Source organism: Cynoglossus semilaevis, chromosome Z (assembly GCF_000523025.1).
Source record: "Cynoglossus semilaevis isolate Cse_v1.0 chromosome Z, Cse_v1.0, whole genome shotgun sequence".
In the NCBI taxonomy this organism is placed as follows: domain Eukaryota; kingdom Metazoa; phylum Chordata; class Actinopteri; order Pleuronectiformes; family Cynoglossidae; genus Cynoglossus; species Cynoglossus semilaevis.
The window spans coordinates 14,999,036-15,015,258 of record NC_024328.1 but is presented as its reverse complement, the minus strand read 5'-3'; the positions used below and the strand labels follow the sequence as shown (position 1 = coordinate 15,015,258).

Genomic DNA, 16,223 nt, shown 5'->3' with positions numbered 1-16,223 from the left:
GATGGATGGATGGATGGATGGATGGATGGATGGAATTTCAAAAATCGCTGTGGCCCAAAGACACGTACTGGACCGGAAGTTCGGGACCCCTGGTTTACTGTATTAATCGTTTACTGTTTGACAGATGAAAATATCGACTATAATGTTCCTTAATTTCAATTTATAAACGACTTTTCGTCATCATCATCTTCCTCCAACTGCACATAATCCCACTGTTGAAGAAACAAGTTAATAACGGTCGCGGCGTTTGACGAAGTTCGCCGCGAAGTTTGAAAGCTACAGGTGAACGAGATTTTTTTTTTCACAAAATGGCGGCGGCTCGACCTGGTCCGGATGAACGGCTGTGATAGAAAGTTTAGAGACGTTTGGACTTTTATTCCCTACTGTTTTCACTCAGTGGATTTTAATTTTAGCTAAAAAGCTAAGACGGCCCTTAAAGTGGTAGAACACGTTTTAATTTTTTTTTTTTATTTGTTCTTTGCTGAAACTAATTTTAAAATGTTTGGAGATCTGTTTTCTCATTTAATCATAAAAACTTTGAGTCAGAGTCCAGTCCTGGAACTGAAAGACAAGGTGAGACATCTGTGTCCAACTCAGGTTTTACTATTTAATAAGAAAGTCGTAATTTGACACAAATGCTAACTCTTTAGCTTCAGTGCTAACACAAATGCTTTATTTTTGCCAGACTGGTCGTCAAGAAGATCTCCAACATGGTAGGGAGCGATGTTTTTCTTTTAATTCTGTGCGGCCGCTGTGCCTAGCTGCGTGTACGAAACATAACGGTACCGAGGTGTAAATGTTCGCCTGTCTTTCGTCTGGTTTGTTTCCTTTTGAGTTTGGGTTTAAAGGCTGTAGAATCAGAGCCGTGAGCTGGGTGGTGGTCAGTCTGACAGGTGGAGGCGACTCTCTGCTCATGGTTGTTGTAACTCTGGTCCATTTTTAATGGTGTGACGATGTGGACCAGCTGAGCAGCTGACTAAATGTTGGCTCTGGGCATAATTTGTGGCCGTGGTGGTTTCAGGTCTTGTAGTTAAAGGGATGAAATTGACAGAATTGAAGTTTCTGTTTCAGACATGCTAATGAATTGATTGTAATTTCACTTAATGCCACTAGATGGCGGCATACATCAAATGTAGGTGCCAGACTGGGGTATTGATGCTGTGTGGCGTTACTTCTTGTGTGTTGTTGAGGTGACTGTTCTGTGGTCTGACGTTCCGTGGGTGACTTGAACGCGCATGCGCTTGCGTTCTGTTCCGCGTTTTTAGAGGCGGCCGGCATTAGAAGTGAATCTCAAGAGTTCAACCTGATGACGTAAGATGCCGAATACTAATACCGTCCTCATCTTTATGCAATACCGGTGTTTCCCAGTGTCTCAAGTCGAGACGCTAGTGATGTCAAATGAACTGCAACAGACGTGAATGTCTATTTTTTTTTTAATCCAGTGAAGGCAATGAGCTTCCGTAAATCTCGAACTTTTTTTTTTTTTAGTATTTCACCCGAACATTTTACATATAACCAACACTGAACCGACCCCGGTAGTAAAAAATTTGAACCTCATTAGGCCCGTGAGCCAAAAAAAAAAAATTCTGTTTTATTTATTTTTCTTATATATTTATATATACCGTATTTTCCGCACTATAAGGCGCACTTAAAAACCTGTAATTTTCTCAAAAATCGACAGTGCGCCTTATAACCCGGTGCGCCTTATGTATTACTTCTGGTTGCGCTTACTGACCTCGAACCAATTTTATAAAGTCAAACCACGCAGCACATCACACATGATGGCACACAACTGAAGCACAGTGGGAGCCAACAATGACGTTTAAGTCTGTTATCACAATTAGAACATGTTTAACAACTGTTAGTGTATGGTTGTGTAACCTAAATCGGCTTCGTGCCTCCCAACACCCGGAGACTCAGCGTTGTGTTTTTTGAATTGTCGATGTATGGTGCGATGCAGGACGACTCAGACGCATGACTGTCGATTTTTTTTTTTCGTGGTCAAAAACTCTTTTTATTTCTCCTTTTTTATCGATCCAGGAAAACACTCTCTCTGCAAAACAACATCCGCACTTCCGCACGGAACAGAGTCAAAACAACAATGCGGTGACCATCCAGATCAAAACTAGTGACAACCGCCTGACTCTGGAGGGGCGAACAACAACAACAGTGCCCTCCTGTGTCCAACATAGGTCACTACCCTTTTCCACAAATCTCCGTCCCTATTTATCTGCGACTCCATGAGCGCCATCTCACCGATATTGACATAACCGAAGTGAAGCAAACTAATTCGGGGCTTGCCATCATTCCGGGTGGATTAACCACAGAATTCCAACCGCTAAATATTGGTGTTAGCAGGGCGTTCAAAGTTAACTTGCGAGCTGCGTGGAAGCATTGGATGACAGAAGGCGAACACAGATTCACCAAGACAGGGAGGCGACGCCTGACGAGTTACGCCACTGTCTGGGCTAAGGTATCAGTCTGACGAAGGCCGGAATCATCACTGAACAACTAAGTAACAGCAACGAGACTGACTCGGATATTGATCAGAGGGATAGACCGACTCGGATATTGACAAGAGGGATCTGGACATGCTTGATTGTTCCACTTAATTGTTTCGCTGACTGTTTTGCTTCGCTTAATGCGCCTTATAACCCGGTGCGCTTTATGTATGAAAATATTCCCGTTCATTGATTTTGCGCCTTATAATGCGGTGCGCCTTATGGTCCGAAAAATACGGTATATGGAATTTCTTTTATACATAGTTGTATTTTTTTGCATATATACACAACTTACATGAATACCTACATTAATATAGACGTATAAACAAATGCGACGTGACAAAAACGGTTTGATAGCGAAACAGTTTATTCATTTGTAAATCAGTCCAGAGTTGAAGGAGATCAGTGTTCGTCATTACTGCGATGAAAAGAAAAAAAAAGGCAACGTGAAATATGAACAGACAAAAACAGTTGACGTTTGACTTTGGTAAAACAGTGACAGGAGACTAAAGGCTCTGTAACAGTTCCCTGAACTTCATCGTCAGTCACTGGCTCCAGACCCTACCCGCACCAGCCTCTAAGCTCCGCCCCCTTCGTGTAAATGAGTGGTTATTTAAAACTTTTTTCCAGTCAGGACCAGGCAGTAAGGTCACATGGTTCTCACCTGTGAGGACAACATGTTTCTCCAGTCATGTTAACGAGAAGGTCAGTCAGCGTTAACCTGTCGGGACAAACTCCCGGCCCCCGGGCCACTTCGGGCGCACAATCAAAGCCAGGGATTTCTCAACTCAGAATACGAGTTCCTTTCTATACAGGGACACTAGAGAACCACTATCTGTGGAAGAAGTTCTTCCCACGTTCTGTTTCAACACCTGAAACTACTTAGAAACGACTTCTCTAATCCACACATCCGGCCCACGTCTGTACGTAAATACCAATGTAGTAGCAGCTCAGAGAAGAAAACACCGTATGCGACCATTTCTTTCAAATATGTCCTTGATTCCGGATATTTTCCTGACATTGTTAAAAAAAAATCCTTCTAGCCTTCCGGTCAGGTTTCCTGAAATTCTGGGAAGAGTTGCGAAAGAGTTGTGAGTTGCTAAACTCCTGAAAGTTCTGCAAATATTCTAAGTATTGACAACACAGTTTCCTGCTGTGTTTTTCCTACCAGAAAGTTCTAACTTGCGGTCCTTGTAAAATGTCTTTAGGAAGGTCAAAGGTCACGGAGGAGACAGTAGCTCAGCCTTCAGCTTCAAAATCAATGACCTGATGACCTTACTTAATTTGTTTTTAGCATCAGTCCATTACTTTTGCTGTCTTTGATTTTTTTTTTTTTTTAAGTTGACGACTGGTCTCAAACTGTTGCTGAATAATTCAGTTGCTAAACAATTTTTTACCCGTCCGCTGACTTCACAAGAAAAATAATGTCGGAGGTTTTTTTTTTTTTTAAGTTTTCACAAACAGTAAAAATGTTTCTACTGTGAGGCTAAAACAACATGTTCCCTGCTTCACGTCACTGCTTCCATCTCACAGCCAACAGGACACACTCAACCAGTGAGCAACAACGTCAACGACAGAGTTAGGTCGTGGATCCCTACAGTGTTCAGTCACATTTCACCCACGGGAAAAAAAAAACAAACAATATATAAAGATTTGGAAACAAACAAACAGACTGAACCATAAGCCTGTTTTTATCCAATGTTCATCTCACTGACAACAACAAGAACAACAACAACAAGAACAACAACAACAACCTGCTACAGCCTGAAGACAAATCTCTGACCATGTCACTCACAGTCGCCTACGTTCTCTTTCCTTTCTACACACCAGTGTCGGCTTCACTAAAAGGACCACCCTGCGCCCCCCGCCCCTGGGGTTTGTGCAGATCTAACTGAAGAGCTTGAGGAAGCAGCCGTGGCAGTAGGGCTTGTCGTTCTGCTCCTTGAAGGTTCCTTTGTTCAGCTGCTTCAGGCAGAAGGCGCAGACGAAGTGTTCCGGGTGGAACTTCCTGGCCATGGCTGTGATGCAGCGGCCCGTGATGGGCTTCTGACAGCCGGAGCACAGGGAGCCGCGCCGCTCGTGGTAGTGCATTTCACAGTAGGGCTGGCCATCGTGCTCGAAGAAACTTCCATTGACGAAGGGGGTGAAGCACTCCTGAGTGGGAGGGAGGGAGACAGGAGGGAGGAGGGGTGTTAGCATCAAGAAGTTTACGATATCATTTATGTATGTAGACTGTTTGATGACGGCCAATTTTAATTCCCCTGTGACCCTACGGCACCCGGTATACGCACCCTGCAGACAAAACACTCCGGATGCCAGAGGCAGTTCAGCGCTGAGATGTAGTTCTCCAGGATGGCCCTGGCACAGCCTCCACATTTCGGCGCGAACATGTCGAAGTAGTCCTTCCGGCAGTAGGCCTTTCCGTCCTTCTCGTGAAAACCTGCGGAGACACGGGACAGACGATGAGAAGATTCTGGATTCTGAGTCACGACGACTGACGGAGACCTGCCGCTACCTTCGGAACCAAAGAAGGATCCACACTGGGCGCAGAAGAAGTGTTCCGGGTGCCAGGTCCTGTCCAGCGCTGTCACAACTTTCTGCAGAAACACATTTGGAGGTTGTTGACTGTGACACTCGGAGACAAACACGCACCTGTAGTCAAACGTGCGTAACTCACGTCCAGTATGGGTCCATTGCAGTAGTAGCACCGAGGGGAGAACAGATGGTGGTAATCTGTCTCACAGTAAGGTTCTCCGTCCCGCTCAAAGAAGTTCCTAGAACCGATCTCCTCCTGACAGTGCGTGCACACAAAGTGCTCCGGGTGCCACGTGCGGCCCATGGCCGTCACCACCTGCTCAAAAAGACGCGAAACGTTTCAAGAACGAGTCGAGAATGTCGGCGCGTTCCCTCAGCTTGGCGCGGTCCTCACCTGTCCTACGATGGGCTTACAGCAGGCGCCGCACACTCCTTTGGCCACCGTCTGGACACCCAGTTTGTTCAGGTCCGACTGAAGGCTGCCCAGCATGTTGTCCAGTTTGTTGACCTGTGTCGGCGGCCCCCCAGGAACACCAACCTTACCTTGAGCCATTATCTAAAGTGAAGACAGGAAACAGTTACAAACATGGACGCCGTTGACACAACAACAAAAACATCTGCCCCTCAGCGAGGGCTAAAACCCAGGAGCTCGTGCCTGCATCGGAGGGAAGACCGGGTCGTACTCTGTCTGACAGCCCACTGACACCAGCACCTTGGGCGGAGCTGGAGGTGGCGCAGCTGGCTCCACCGGTGGAGGCCATGTTTTAGTTTTGAGGACAGGAGGAAGGGACTTTGCCTTGGGGGCAGGTGGTTCCTGAATGGGGGGCGGGGACGAGTGAGGAACTTTAACAACCTGCCAAGGTGGTGCAGAAACGGGTCCATGGTAGTGCGGGCGTTGCGGTGGAGAGGAGGGGGGTGGAGGAAGAGGTGGCGGTGTGGGGATAAGTGGTTTCTGTACAACCGGTGGCTGCTTGGGTTCCTCTACTACAGGGGGGCAGCGTGGGGCGGGGGGAGAAGGAGGTGGAAGAACCTTCCTTAAAGGGACAGAAATCTGAGGGTGGGGTTTGACCTGAGACAGGGGACAAACACAGAGACACAGAAAGAGACAGAAGATGACGGAGGAGGAGAAGAACGTGAGTGGAGTGGAAAAAAGAAAAAATTAGATGAAGAGCAGAGCAAACTACGGCCAACCTTCTCGACCTCGCTGTGGCCTTCATCAGGGTGGAGGCGATGGGGTCGGGACGTAACAATGACACCCTCCGTCAGCCAGTCGTCAGACTGTTTGCGCCGCCGCTCCGAGCGGCCGATGCCCAGCTTCCCCTGGAGCTCCTCTATCAGGCGGTCTTGGGACGTGCTCTTGTTGACAATGATGGGGCCCATCTTCCTGCGCAGGAGGCCGTCTCGTAACATGGGGTGAACGTTGGGGAGCTCCTTGGTTCTTCTGATCACTGACTTGATCTGAGGCGACATGACCGGCGTCTTAACAGACATTATCTCTGTCAGTTGTCTATCCATGCGGTTAGCGCTGGAAGTCACACTTGTAACGGTTTCAACCAACTGATGCTGGGAGGATTAGGGGTGGTGGGGGGGCATGCTTGTCTCATGCTGAGGTCACAGAGGTCACAGATAGGACCATCACACAGACATGCTGCAAACTGTTAAACTGAAGAGTTACTGCTCCAGGTCCAAACAAGGATGTGATTCCGAAGGTCGTGTCTTCTGTCACTACGTCTGTTTTCTTAACAAGGACCGTCATCGCGACCACCAAGTCCGAAAAAAATATATATACGGAAATATCGCGATAATTCGTTTCACGATACCGTATCGATATTCTACCAACTTAGTAACCTGATGTTAAGAAGCTGTGATGACAATCAAACTTAATATATTGTATAGTATCACAATATATCGCAATATATCATATTGTTGCCCCTTATCGGGATACGTATCGCATCGCCAGTCCACACACCTAGAAAACGCATTGATCTTCATAGTCCTCATGGTCGGAGTCTGTCCTACGCCGTGGGTCTCTGTCTCCGATCTCCTGTCTTCTATCGCACTAAAAGTTAGTTGTTGTGAGTAAAAAACTAAAACCAAGCAAAATGTTTCTTGCGGTGGAGATGCCTACGTGTCCTGAAGCGGAAACCTGGTCTACATTTGGAGTGTGCATCATAGGGAGGTCCAGGTTCATGTCGGGGGTCCCGGGACACGTAGACGGGGTCATAGACTCCATGTCCATCCAGCTGGCCTCCGTCAGCGGGGTCATGCTGCCGTCGGTGTACGGCCTCTCCGTGTAAGGAGACATGGTGCCGTCCAGGCCGTCATGGAGAGACATGGACAGCTCCTCGTCGGCCCAGTCCAGATCCCCGTTCGCGTCGGTGCCTCCGTCCACGGACTCGTCCGTGATGGTGTTGGTAGCACTGGTGAAGGTGTAGGGCTGTGCCAGGTTACTGTCCATCGGCAGGATAAGTTCCTCCTGCACTTCCTGTTTCCCCTGACCCGGACTTTGACTCCGCATCTTCAGCTGCTGCTTGTGCACGTGCGCCGTGGAGTGATTCTGGGAAAGACTCATCTCCAGCAGCTTGTCCAGGGCCTCGTCCAAGGAGGGCGGTGTCGCCGTGGGAGGCTGCTGCAGGGCGGAGGGACTGGTGAAGGTCAGTGGGGACGAGACTTTCAAAGGAGAGGCAGAGGGAGGAGAGGGGGAGAGAGAGGGGCCTTTGGAGGAGTTGTGTCCAGAAGGTGGAGAAACAGACAGAGTCTCCGCACCTGAGACAGGAGGAGTAAAGTTAGTCCACGGAGGAGGGACGGAGGAGTTCAAATCAAGGTCGTTGAATGAAGCGGACCCCCCGCCAAAGGTCTCAGGAAGACAGACGGTGTTTGAGGGTGAGACGCGCTCCACGGAGGGACTGGAGCCCTTTGAAAACTTGCGGTCGAGGACGGTGTTCACCGAGGTGAGGGACGGGGTGGTGGTGGTGGAGGAGGAACTGGGACTGTTTGACATCAGGTTGGAGTTGGACGATGCCGAATGAGATAGCACCAGCAGGGACTTGGTTTCGTAGGACAACATGTTGGCGGAGGCGTCCAAGGACGAGTCCAGGTCCAGGTCGCTGGCTGCAGACAGGGAGGATACGGGACTGTGGGTGCAGAGAGGGTGGAGGTGGGACACGAACGTGCTGCCCTGTCCTCCTCCGTCTTCATTAATGTGTAATTCTAAACCAGCAGGGAGAGAGAAGAGGGGGGAGGCACAGGCGGCGGTGGGAGGGAGAAAGGGTGAGGCTGAAGGGGTGATGGAAGGAGAGACGGAGGGATGAGTAGAAACTCCTGCTGGGCCCAGCAGAGAGCCCACAGACTTGGGCTATAGGACGGAGAAATCAGAAAAAGGAAAATAGGAAATGAGAGCTAGCAAGAGGAAGAGTTTGTAAAAAAAAGAAAGAAAAGAATTTCAATTTTTATTTTACCTTGAAATCTGACAAAGACGCCATGAGCTCATCCAGTTCTCTGGTGGCACAGGAGGCTGAGATCCTGGCCTGTTGTTGAGACGCTGAGTCCAGATCACTGTGGCCTGAAGAAGGGCTGGAACAAGACGAGACCCAGGTTTGAAATCCAGAGATTTACAAATTTTTATTAATCTTAATGCTGAGATCTGGTGTAAGGAAATATCGGTAACTAGGCCTGAGTTTGAAATATCGATTCGCCGATACTGAATCGATTCTCCAATCAATTCTCGAATATCGATTTGTACATCCAAATATAGACATAGACAAGTGGAACCTGCGTTGACTCTGCCAGTCTAGCGGCAATGTTGACAACCGATGCAGCTACGGTGACCGACAACATGGCAAATATGGTCCGTGTGGTCGAGATAACGGGGCTAACGCATGTAGGCTGCTTCGCTCACGCCATAAACCTCGCATCGCAAGCTGGTCTCAAACTCTCACACGTTGCACGCTTGCCTTGGGAGAGTGAGGCACATCGCAAAGTATTGTAGTGTCCGACCGGACGTGTAAAGAACGACGAAGTTTGATTACAGAACTCGGTTACTGTCGGCTGTAACCGTGCCGAAACAATAGAACACTCCCGGTCTCACACGTATCCGTGTTCTCATAACACGAATCGAAATCGAATCGGATCGTGATAATCGATTCTGAATCTTGAGTATCGGAATCGAATCAATTCTTGAAATTTGAACCGATTCCGAGCCCTGTCGATGACGTGATTCTTACTTTCCTGATCCCGTATCAATCTCCTCAGTCATCGGCGCCTAAGATATCGCATCGTATCCCCAATCTATCGTATCGTTGCAACAGTTTTGGTGTTAGCATCGCGGTGTCCGTACCTGGGTGACGGCACCGTTCCCTCCAGCTCGTCCAGCAGACTCTCCATCGTCCTCGCCTCGTTCCTCCTGGGCTTCTCCTGGGGAGGGGGGCTCACCATTATTTCTGGGGGGCCGCCGTTCTCGTAGTGAGTGACGCTGCAGGAAGGTATGGGCGGGGCCGCCTCCTCTGCAGAGACATTAGCAACGTTACCACCGCTGTCACACAGAGTCGTGTCTGTGCTCGAGTGTGATGTGATGTGATGTGCACCTGTGGTGGGGAACGACGGCGAGCTCTGCTGCACCGCATTGAGTTCCAGGAGCAGCCGGTCCAGCTCGGAGAGGTTGGAGCCCAGGGCGGAGGTCGCAGCTGCAGAGGAGTCAGATGACTTCTGTTTGTTTGGGAAACTGAGGAATAAGAAAAAAAAACAAATGTCACAAATCAGTCAAAGAAGAGAAGGAAGTGGAAGGCGGCAGCCTCGAGGGAGACTACCTGTAGACGTGGTCCTCCTCGAACTGGAACAACGGAGAACCGCTGCTGTCCCTGGACCACGAGCTCTTCTGGGCCGAGCCTAGAGACTGTACAGGAGAAAAATTAGCGCTGAGCGAAAATTCAAGGCAGGTGGCGCTGCATCCCTGTGGCCGGGGAAACTCTACAGAAGAACTTCACTCTGCAAAGATCTAGAAAACCGCACCTGATGGGACGAGTGGTCAGGGTCCGCCCGGTCCGTCAGGGAACCATTAAAAGCCTCCGTCGAAGGAGGTGGAGGAACCGGCGGCGGACCAGAAACCTCCTGGTACGGATGTCCGCAGGTGGGGATGGAGTAGGGGGTCTCGTCGGACAAGAACACCGGACGCTTAGAGATGTGGGACGTGGTCGACTCCAGGTCTGCCAGCAACGCATCTGAAGGGCAGAAAGTTTTTATGAAGACTCTGATTGGTCAACCTTCTCCTACCAAACCCCCTGACACCCCTACAGACCGGTTGGAATCTCTGTGGTGACAGACAACTGTCTGTGACATGGGGCTGTAGACGGACAATGGTGGGGAGGTGGGGAGAGGTTGGGGGGTGGGGGTTGTTGGGGGATGTAGGGGGCGAGGGGGCACAGATCCAGTTTCTAACTCCCAACATGTCTCCTAAAAAAGAATTCTCCTAATCTTCATCATTCAACGGTCCAGTCAGAACTAAACCCACCGTAAAATATGTCCGACTGAGCCCCTCCCCCCAACAACCCCTCCACCCCACCTTACCCCCAACCATCAGTACTGACGACAAAGCTGCTGACTGCTGCCCACGTGTCTGATGGGAAATCTGGTGTGTGACACCGTTGCGCTGGTGTATGTGTGTGTGTGTGAGTGTGAGAGAGTGCTTTACAGTTAGCCACTGCGTCAGTTAGCCACTGGGTCAGTTAGCCATTGTGTCAGTTAGCCACTGCGTCAGTTAGCCACTGTTCAGTTCATCTAGTGGTAGTTCTCAAACCGTGGTACCCCTGGTGATACTTATTGGCACAGCCCTGTGTGTGTGTGTGTGTGTGTGTGGGGGGGGGGGTCACTGTGTGAAGGCCCTGTCTGTGGCTGCTGCAGCACAGACCAAACACAGAGGCTAACTGACAACAACAAGTGTTCCCATGTTCACCTCAGTTGTTTCCTAGCTGGTTGGCGTGTTAACCAGTTCAAGTCCCGATCAGTCCTAGTCCTCAGGCCTGACCAGGAGCAGAACCTTTCTCATGATAAAGTCTGACATAAATCACCAGGGGGAGTCCAGGTCTATTTCCAGCATTATGCCCAGTAAGTAGTCCACGTCTGTGCAAATGTGCTAAAATATCTCCAGCAGCTCAAAATAATCTGCACCTGGTGCTGACACGCTAACCAAGGTCCAAGCGGAGTGGACTCAGCTGTGGACGTAGAAGAATACGGCTGAGAGACGAGTGGGGACAACACCCGGTCATTGTCCACTCGCTGCTGGTTCAGTGGACGCCGCGATTGTTTTCAGAAAATGCTAATCGTGGAGAACTATTCCTAGAAAGTTCCTCCTGGCTCTGACGCAGGAGACGGGGCCGGAGGTTCCAAACACCCCGAGACTGAGCCAAGTTTCTGGTCTAAAATAGTGTCTTCGCAATCAAACCCCCCACCACCTGCTGAGACTACACATCTGTGGGTCACGGTCAGGGCCTGTACGGTCCACACCGAAGGTTCTCAAATGAGCTGTGTACGACGGAATGATTGTTTAAATCCTAGCATCAGTTATTCTTACTGCCTGGATGAACAGCAACACTTTACGGTAAAAGGAGCAACAATAAAAAAAAAAAACAACAACAGTTCACTAGCCCAACACTAACATTTTACAGTTTTGTAGTCAGTATCACCTTAAAGTAAAACTGTGAGTACAGACACCAGAGCTAACATTAGCTACGGCAGTCTTAGTACAGGCACCAGAGCTAAAGTTAGCTACAACTGTCCTGGTACAGACACCAGAGCTAACGTTAGCTACAACAGTCCTGTAACAAACACCAGAGCTAACGTTAGCTATAGGAGTTCTGGTAGAAATATTAAAGCTAACGTCAGCTACAACAGTCCTGGTAGAAATACAATTGCTAACGTTAGCTAAAACAGTCCTGGTACAGACACCGGAGCTAATGTTAGCTATAACAGTCCTGGTACAGACACCAGAGCTAACGTTAGCTACAACAGTCCTGGTACAGACACCAGAGCTAATGTTAGCTACAACAGTCCTGGTCCGGACATTAAGGCCTACTTTCGCTACAACAGTCCTGATTATAAAAGTCGTTGGTCTGAACCCTTTTCTGTTCAACAGCCTGATTGTCCTGATTGTCTATAAATGGACCAGCAGATGCTGGTATTTCTTTTTTCCTGAGGAGGGCAGCACTTAGTGTGAGATGAGGATGGACTTCATCCCTGAACTATTTTGGTCCTGACAGAGTTAGAAACACCAAGAATGCAAACATGCAGTAACAGGCCAATCCTTTCCATTCCAGACGGGGTTACGAGCCGCAGTGGACAAAGTCCGACTTTGCTCTAACACCGTCAGGACTCAATGGGCCATTGTTCAAGTTGCGGTGGAATGAAACTGTCAACAAGAGGGGCATGAGCAGGACCAACGGTACGTTGACGAGTCCAGAGGAATTTTTGAAATCTCCCTGGAACAATAAACAGAGCGACGGTGACAGAAGCTCCCTGTGTCACGGCCTCCTCCTCATCTCTGGACTCATCTCCGTACTGTTCACATTCCTGCGACAGGAGGGTACATGTGGAGTCCTGCTCAGCATCTGATAGACCCTCCCTACCCCTCCACCAACCCTCCCCCCTCCCGCCCAGCTAGATCTGGACTTAGACAGGACTTCCACGGCCTGTGAGTTCGTCTTCAGGGCAGGACATCACATCCCTTGTTTATCGGAATCAGAACCGGTTTTATCGGCCAAGTTTGAACAAACACACGAGGAATGTGACTCTGGTTTTCACGTCACTTCTTAGGTCGCAAAAAAAAAAACTTAAAAAAACATACGGCTTAAAACGAGTGGTGCGTATAGGCATGAATCTGGCGATACGTATCACGATACATTATCACAGCACTGATACAATATCTTGTGATACTATAGTCACGACGATATATGGAGTGTCCCCCTCCCGTCCCCCCAGTGTAGCCGTAGTCCCAGTGTGATCCTAGTCTCAGACTCTGTTCCATCTGAACATCAGTTCCTAACACTGGATCAGAGGGATCTACATTTGGAATCACCAGAGAAGAAAGAAAAGAAAAAGAAAATGAACCAACACCAGGAATATTGGACTGGGAATTGGTGAGAAAAAAAATCAATAACTGATCAATGACTGAGGAGATTGATACGGGATCAGGAGAAGGAAGTATCGCAATTTTCCTACATTCCTAGCTTATCAGCACTGACACCAGGTTAAAGAATGTGTGTGGTACTACTGTGTGTATTACTACGCTCTCCACACAGCCGTACTCTGCACCGGGGGCTGCGGGCTTGTTGTTTTTCCTCCTGTGCTTCCTCAGGATGTCAGGCAGGGTCAGTTGCCGAAGCGATGAGGTCAGCAACGAAGCTTCCCTCCCCCGAACACTATGGGCGTGGAGCTGAGGAACAGAACTAACCCCACTACTGGGTCCAGTGGGGTTAGGGAGTATTTCTAGACCAGAGAACCTTTAACTTTAACCCTTAACCTAAATCGCAATACATCGGCGCATCGATATTTCGCGCTCTAGGAAGAAGTCCACCGGATAACATACTCAATGTGACCCACGTAGGATTGATCCCACATGGGATTGGTCAACATGACCCACAGAGTGGTCCTCTCCCCGTGGCTAACACAATTGGTACCCTGAACCCAGGAAGGATTGATGTTCCCCCAAACCACACAGTAGAGGTCACTGTGACTGACACGGGAGTGGTCAACATGAGGGCCGTGACCCACAGCCCCTGTTTGAAATTCCTCCGTGGCCATGCCCCTATTTATGGGCCGCACTCCAGGCTCCCACTCCAACCAACAATCGGTCCTTTCAACAGCCAATGACAACCAGAGTCTCCAGTGTGTTCCGGAAGGTTCCCCACGGTGACCCCCGAAAATGAACTATTTTTAATGGACAAGATGCATATAGAACCCTGGACAGCTGCGGAAGGACCACAACAAAATTAGAAGTCCAAAGGTACAGTTCCAAAGGTCAGGGGTCAAGGAGGTGACTGTTCGGAGACAGACGTTCTAAAATAAAAATGGCCGACACTGCTGCGGCGGTGGAAAGGAGAATTTCAACATTTATGCATTACTTTATTTTTAGATGAAATAACTGAACGTCTCTGTGACGGACAGGTCAAACGGTACCAGAGAACTGATCAACAACCAACTATAGTCACACCTCCACCACAAACGCCACAACACCCAACCACAGCAGGATATGATTGTGGGCACAGGAAGCCCCCCCTCCCTCGTATTTCCGCTGTTGTCCAACAATGAGTGCCGAGGTCTCAGGTCGGGTCGTTGGTTCAGCACCGACTGTCGCTGTGGTACTTTTCACAATCTAAACTACAGTGTGTGTGAAGACGGCCTCGCCATCTGTTGTCATTTGTGCCACTTGACACAGCTGAATTCTGGGATATGTTGGGCAGCAGTCCTGGTACAGACACTAGAGCTAACGTTAGCTACAGCCGTCCGGGTACAGAGACCAGAGCTAACGTTAGCTACAACGGTCCTGGTACAGACACCAGAGCTAACGTTAGCTACAGCCGTCCGGGTACAGAGACCAGAGCTAACGTTAGCTACAGCCGTCCGGGTACAGACACCAGAGCTAATGTTAGCTAAAAGAGTTCTGGTACACACGCTAGAGCTAAAGTTAGCTAAAAGAGTCCTAGTACAGACACCAGAGCTAGCATTAGCTACAACAGGCCTGGTACGGACACCAGAGCTAACGTTAGCTACAACAGTCCTGGTACGGACACCAGAGCTAACGTTAGCTACAAAAGTTCTGGTACAGACTCTAGAGCTAACGTTAGCAAAAAGAGTTCTAGTACAGACACCAGAGCTAGCATTAGCTACAACAGGCCTGGTACGGACACCAGAGCTAACGTTAGCTACAGCCGTCCGGGTACAGACACCAGAGCTAGCATTAGCTACAACAGGCCTGGTACGGACACCAGAGCTAACGTTAGCTACAGCCGTCCGGGTACAGACACCAGAGCTAGCGTTAGCTACAGCCGTCCGGGTACAGACACCAGAGCTAATGTTAGCTAAAAGAGTTCTGGTACACACGCTAGAGCTAAAGTTAGCTAAAAGAGTCCTGGTACAGACACCAGAGCTAACGTTAGCTACAACAACCTACTCAGCTAACATAATGAACATGTTTATTGGAGGAGCAGGCTGATTGGACACTGAAGTGACTTAAGAACCTGCCCTCACCCGTAGAGAGCTGCGATCGGTTCCAGTGCCCCGTGTGACCCAGAAAGGAATTGAACAGTAGATAATGCATGAATAAGTAATTTAAAAAAATAAAAATTTAATATACTGTAGTCCCTACAGTATCGCAATATATCGTATTGTTTCCCCCCGTATCGTGATATGTATCGCATCGACAGATTCTCGCCAACACACACCACTAATTTACAGTACTACTTAAAGTACACTCTGTGGAGATGTTGTGTCGTTAGCGTTAGTTCGACCTTCATGACCTTTTAGATTTGTTTCCGGTTTTTTTTCTTCCTTTAATTTCCACAGAAACTTGACGAGTTCGTAACCACTAACGCACAGCACCTGAAAATATCTGCGTATACCAGGACCAGTACTACACTGTTTACTTACACTGTACGCAGGTGACCGGTCTGTCTCGTTTCCTTTTACCGACTAGAGACACCGACTCATTTTGTCCAGTGTTTTTTTTTCTTCTCAAAAACGTACCGTTAAGAGTTTGAACAGGTACCAGCAGCGGGACTCGCGCTGCAGCTTTAGAACCCCGCTGTGACATCAGTCTAATCTAAATGAGGAGGCCTGTTGACTCCACACTTCAAAGCCGGAATGAGGAGCTAATGTTAAAGCTCAATGTCAAATGTCAGCCAATCATCTCGCTCACACTCAATAAAGGGAAGAAATAAAAGACAAGAGTTCGAGTTAGAGAGAGGAGCGTGAAGGCTAGCTGTCAGCTGCCGCTAACTTATTCGATAAATACAAAAAAACTTGGTCAAATGTCCAACGTGTCCGACACTGACGTCGGTGTGTGTGAGAGAGAGAAACGGCCGCTGGGGGTAGAAACGGTCGAACGTTCTTTCGACCACCGACCGGAGCCTCTACCGCACCGACGGGGGTGACTTTACCCTGAGTCGTCCGGTGTTGACCGTGTGTTAATTCCTCCGCCCT

General features: G+C 48.9%; 1 protein-coding gene across 1 annotated transcript in view; it reads right to left on the bottom strand.

Annotated features, from left to right (window-relative positions):
- Positions 1-2,850: 2,850 nt before the first annotated feature.
- The window catches only part of LOC103398096 (uncharacterized), a 13,640-nt gene continuing 267 nt past the window's right edge, over positions 2,851-16,223 (bottom strand). Inside the window, exons 2-14 of the mRNA XM_025053016.1 lie at positions 10,044-10,252; positions 9,842-9,927; positions 9,620-9,756; positions 9,373-9,538; positions 8,495-8,609; positions 7,165-8,391; positions 6,228-6,494; positions 5,692-6,105; positions 5,431-5,592; positions 5,179-5,352; positions 5,017-5,098; positions 4,793-4,941; positions 2,851-4,655 (exon numbers count right to left, since the gene is read on the bottom strand). Coding sequence (XP_024908784.1) covers positions 4,389-4,655; positions 4,793-4,941; positions 5,017-5,098; positions 5,179-5,352; positions 5,431-5,592; positions 5,692-6,105; positions 6,228-6,494; positions 7,165-8,391; positions 8,495-8,609; positions 9,373-9,538; positions 9,620-9,756; positions 9,842-9,927; positions 10,044-10,252 — 3,455 coding nt within the window. The 3' untranslated portion in view covers positions 2,851-4,388. The remainder of the gene's footprint in view (positions 4,656-4,792; positions 4,942-5,016; positions 5,099-5,178; positions 5,353-5,430; positions 5,593-5,691; positions 6,106-6,227; positions 6,495-7,164; positions 8,392-8,494; positions 8,610-9,372; positions 9,539-9,619; positions 9,757-9,841; positions 9,928-10,043; positions 10,253-16,223) is intronic.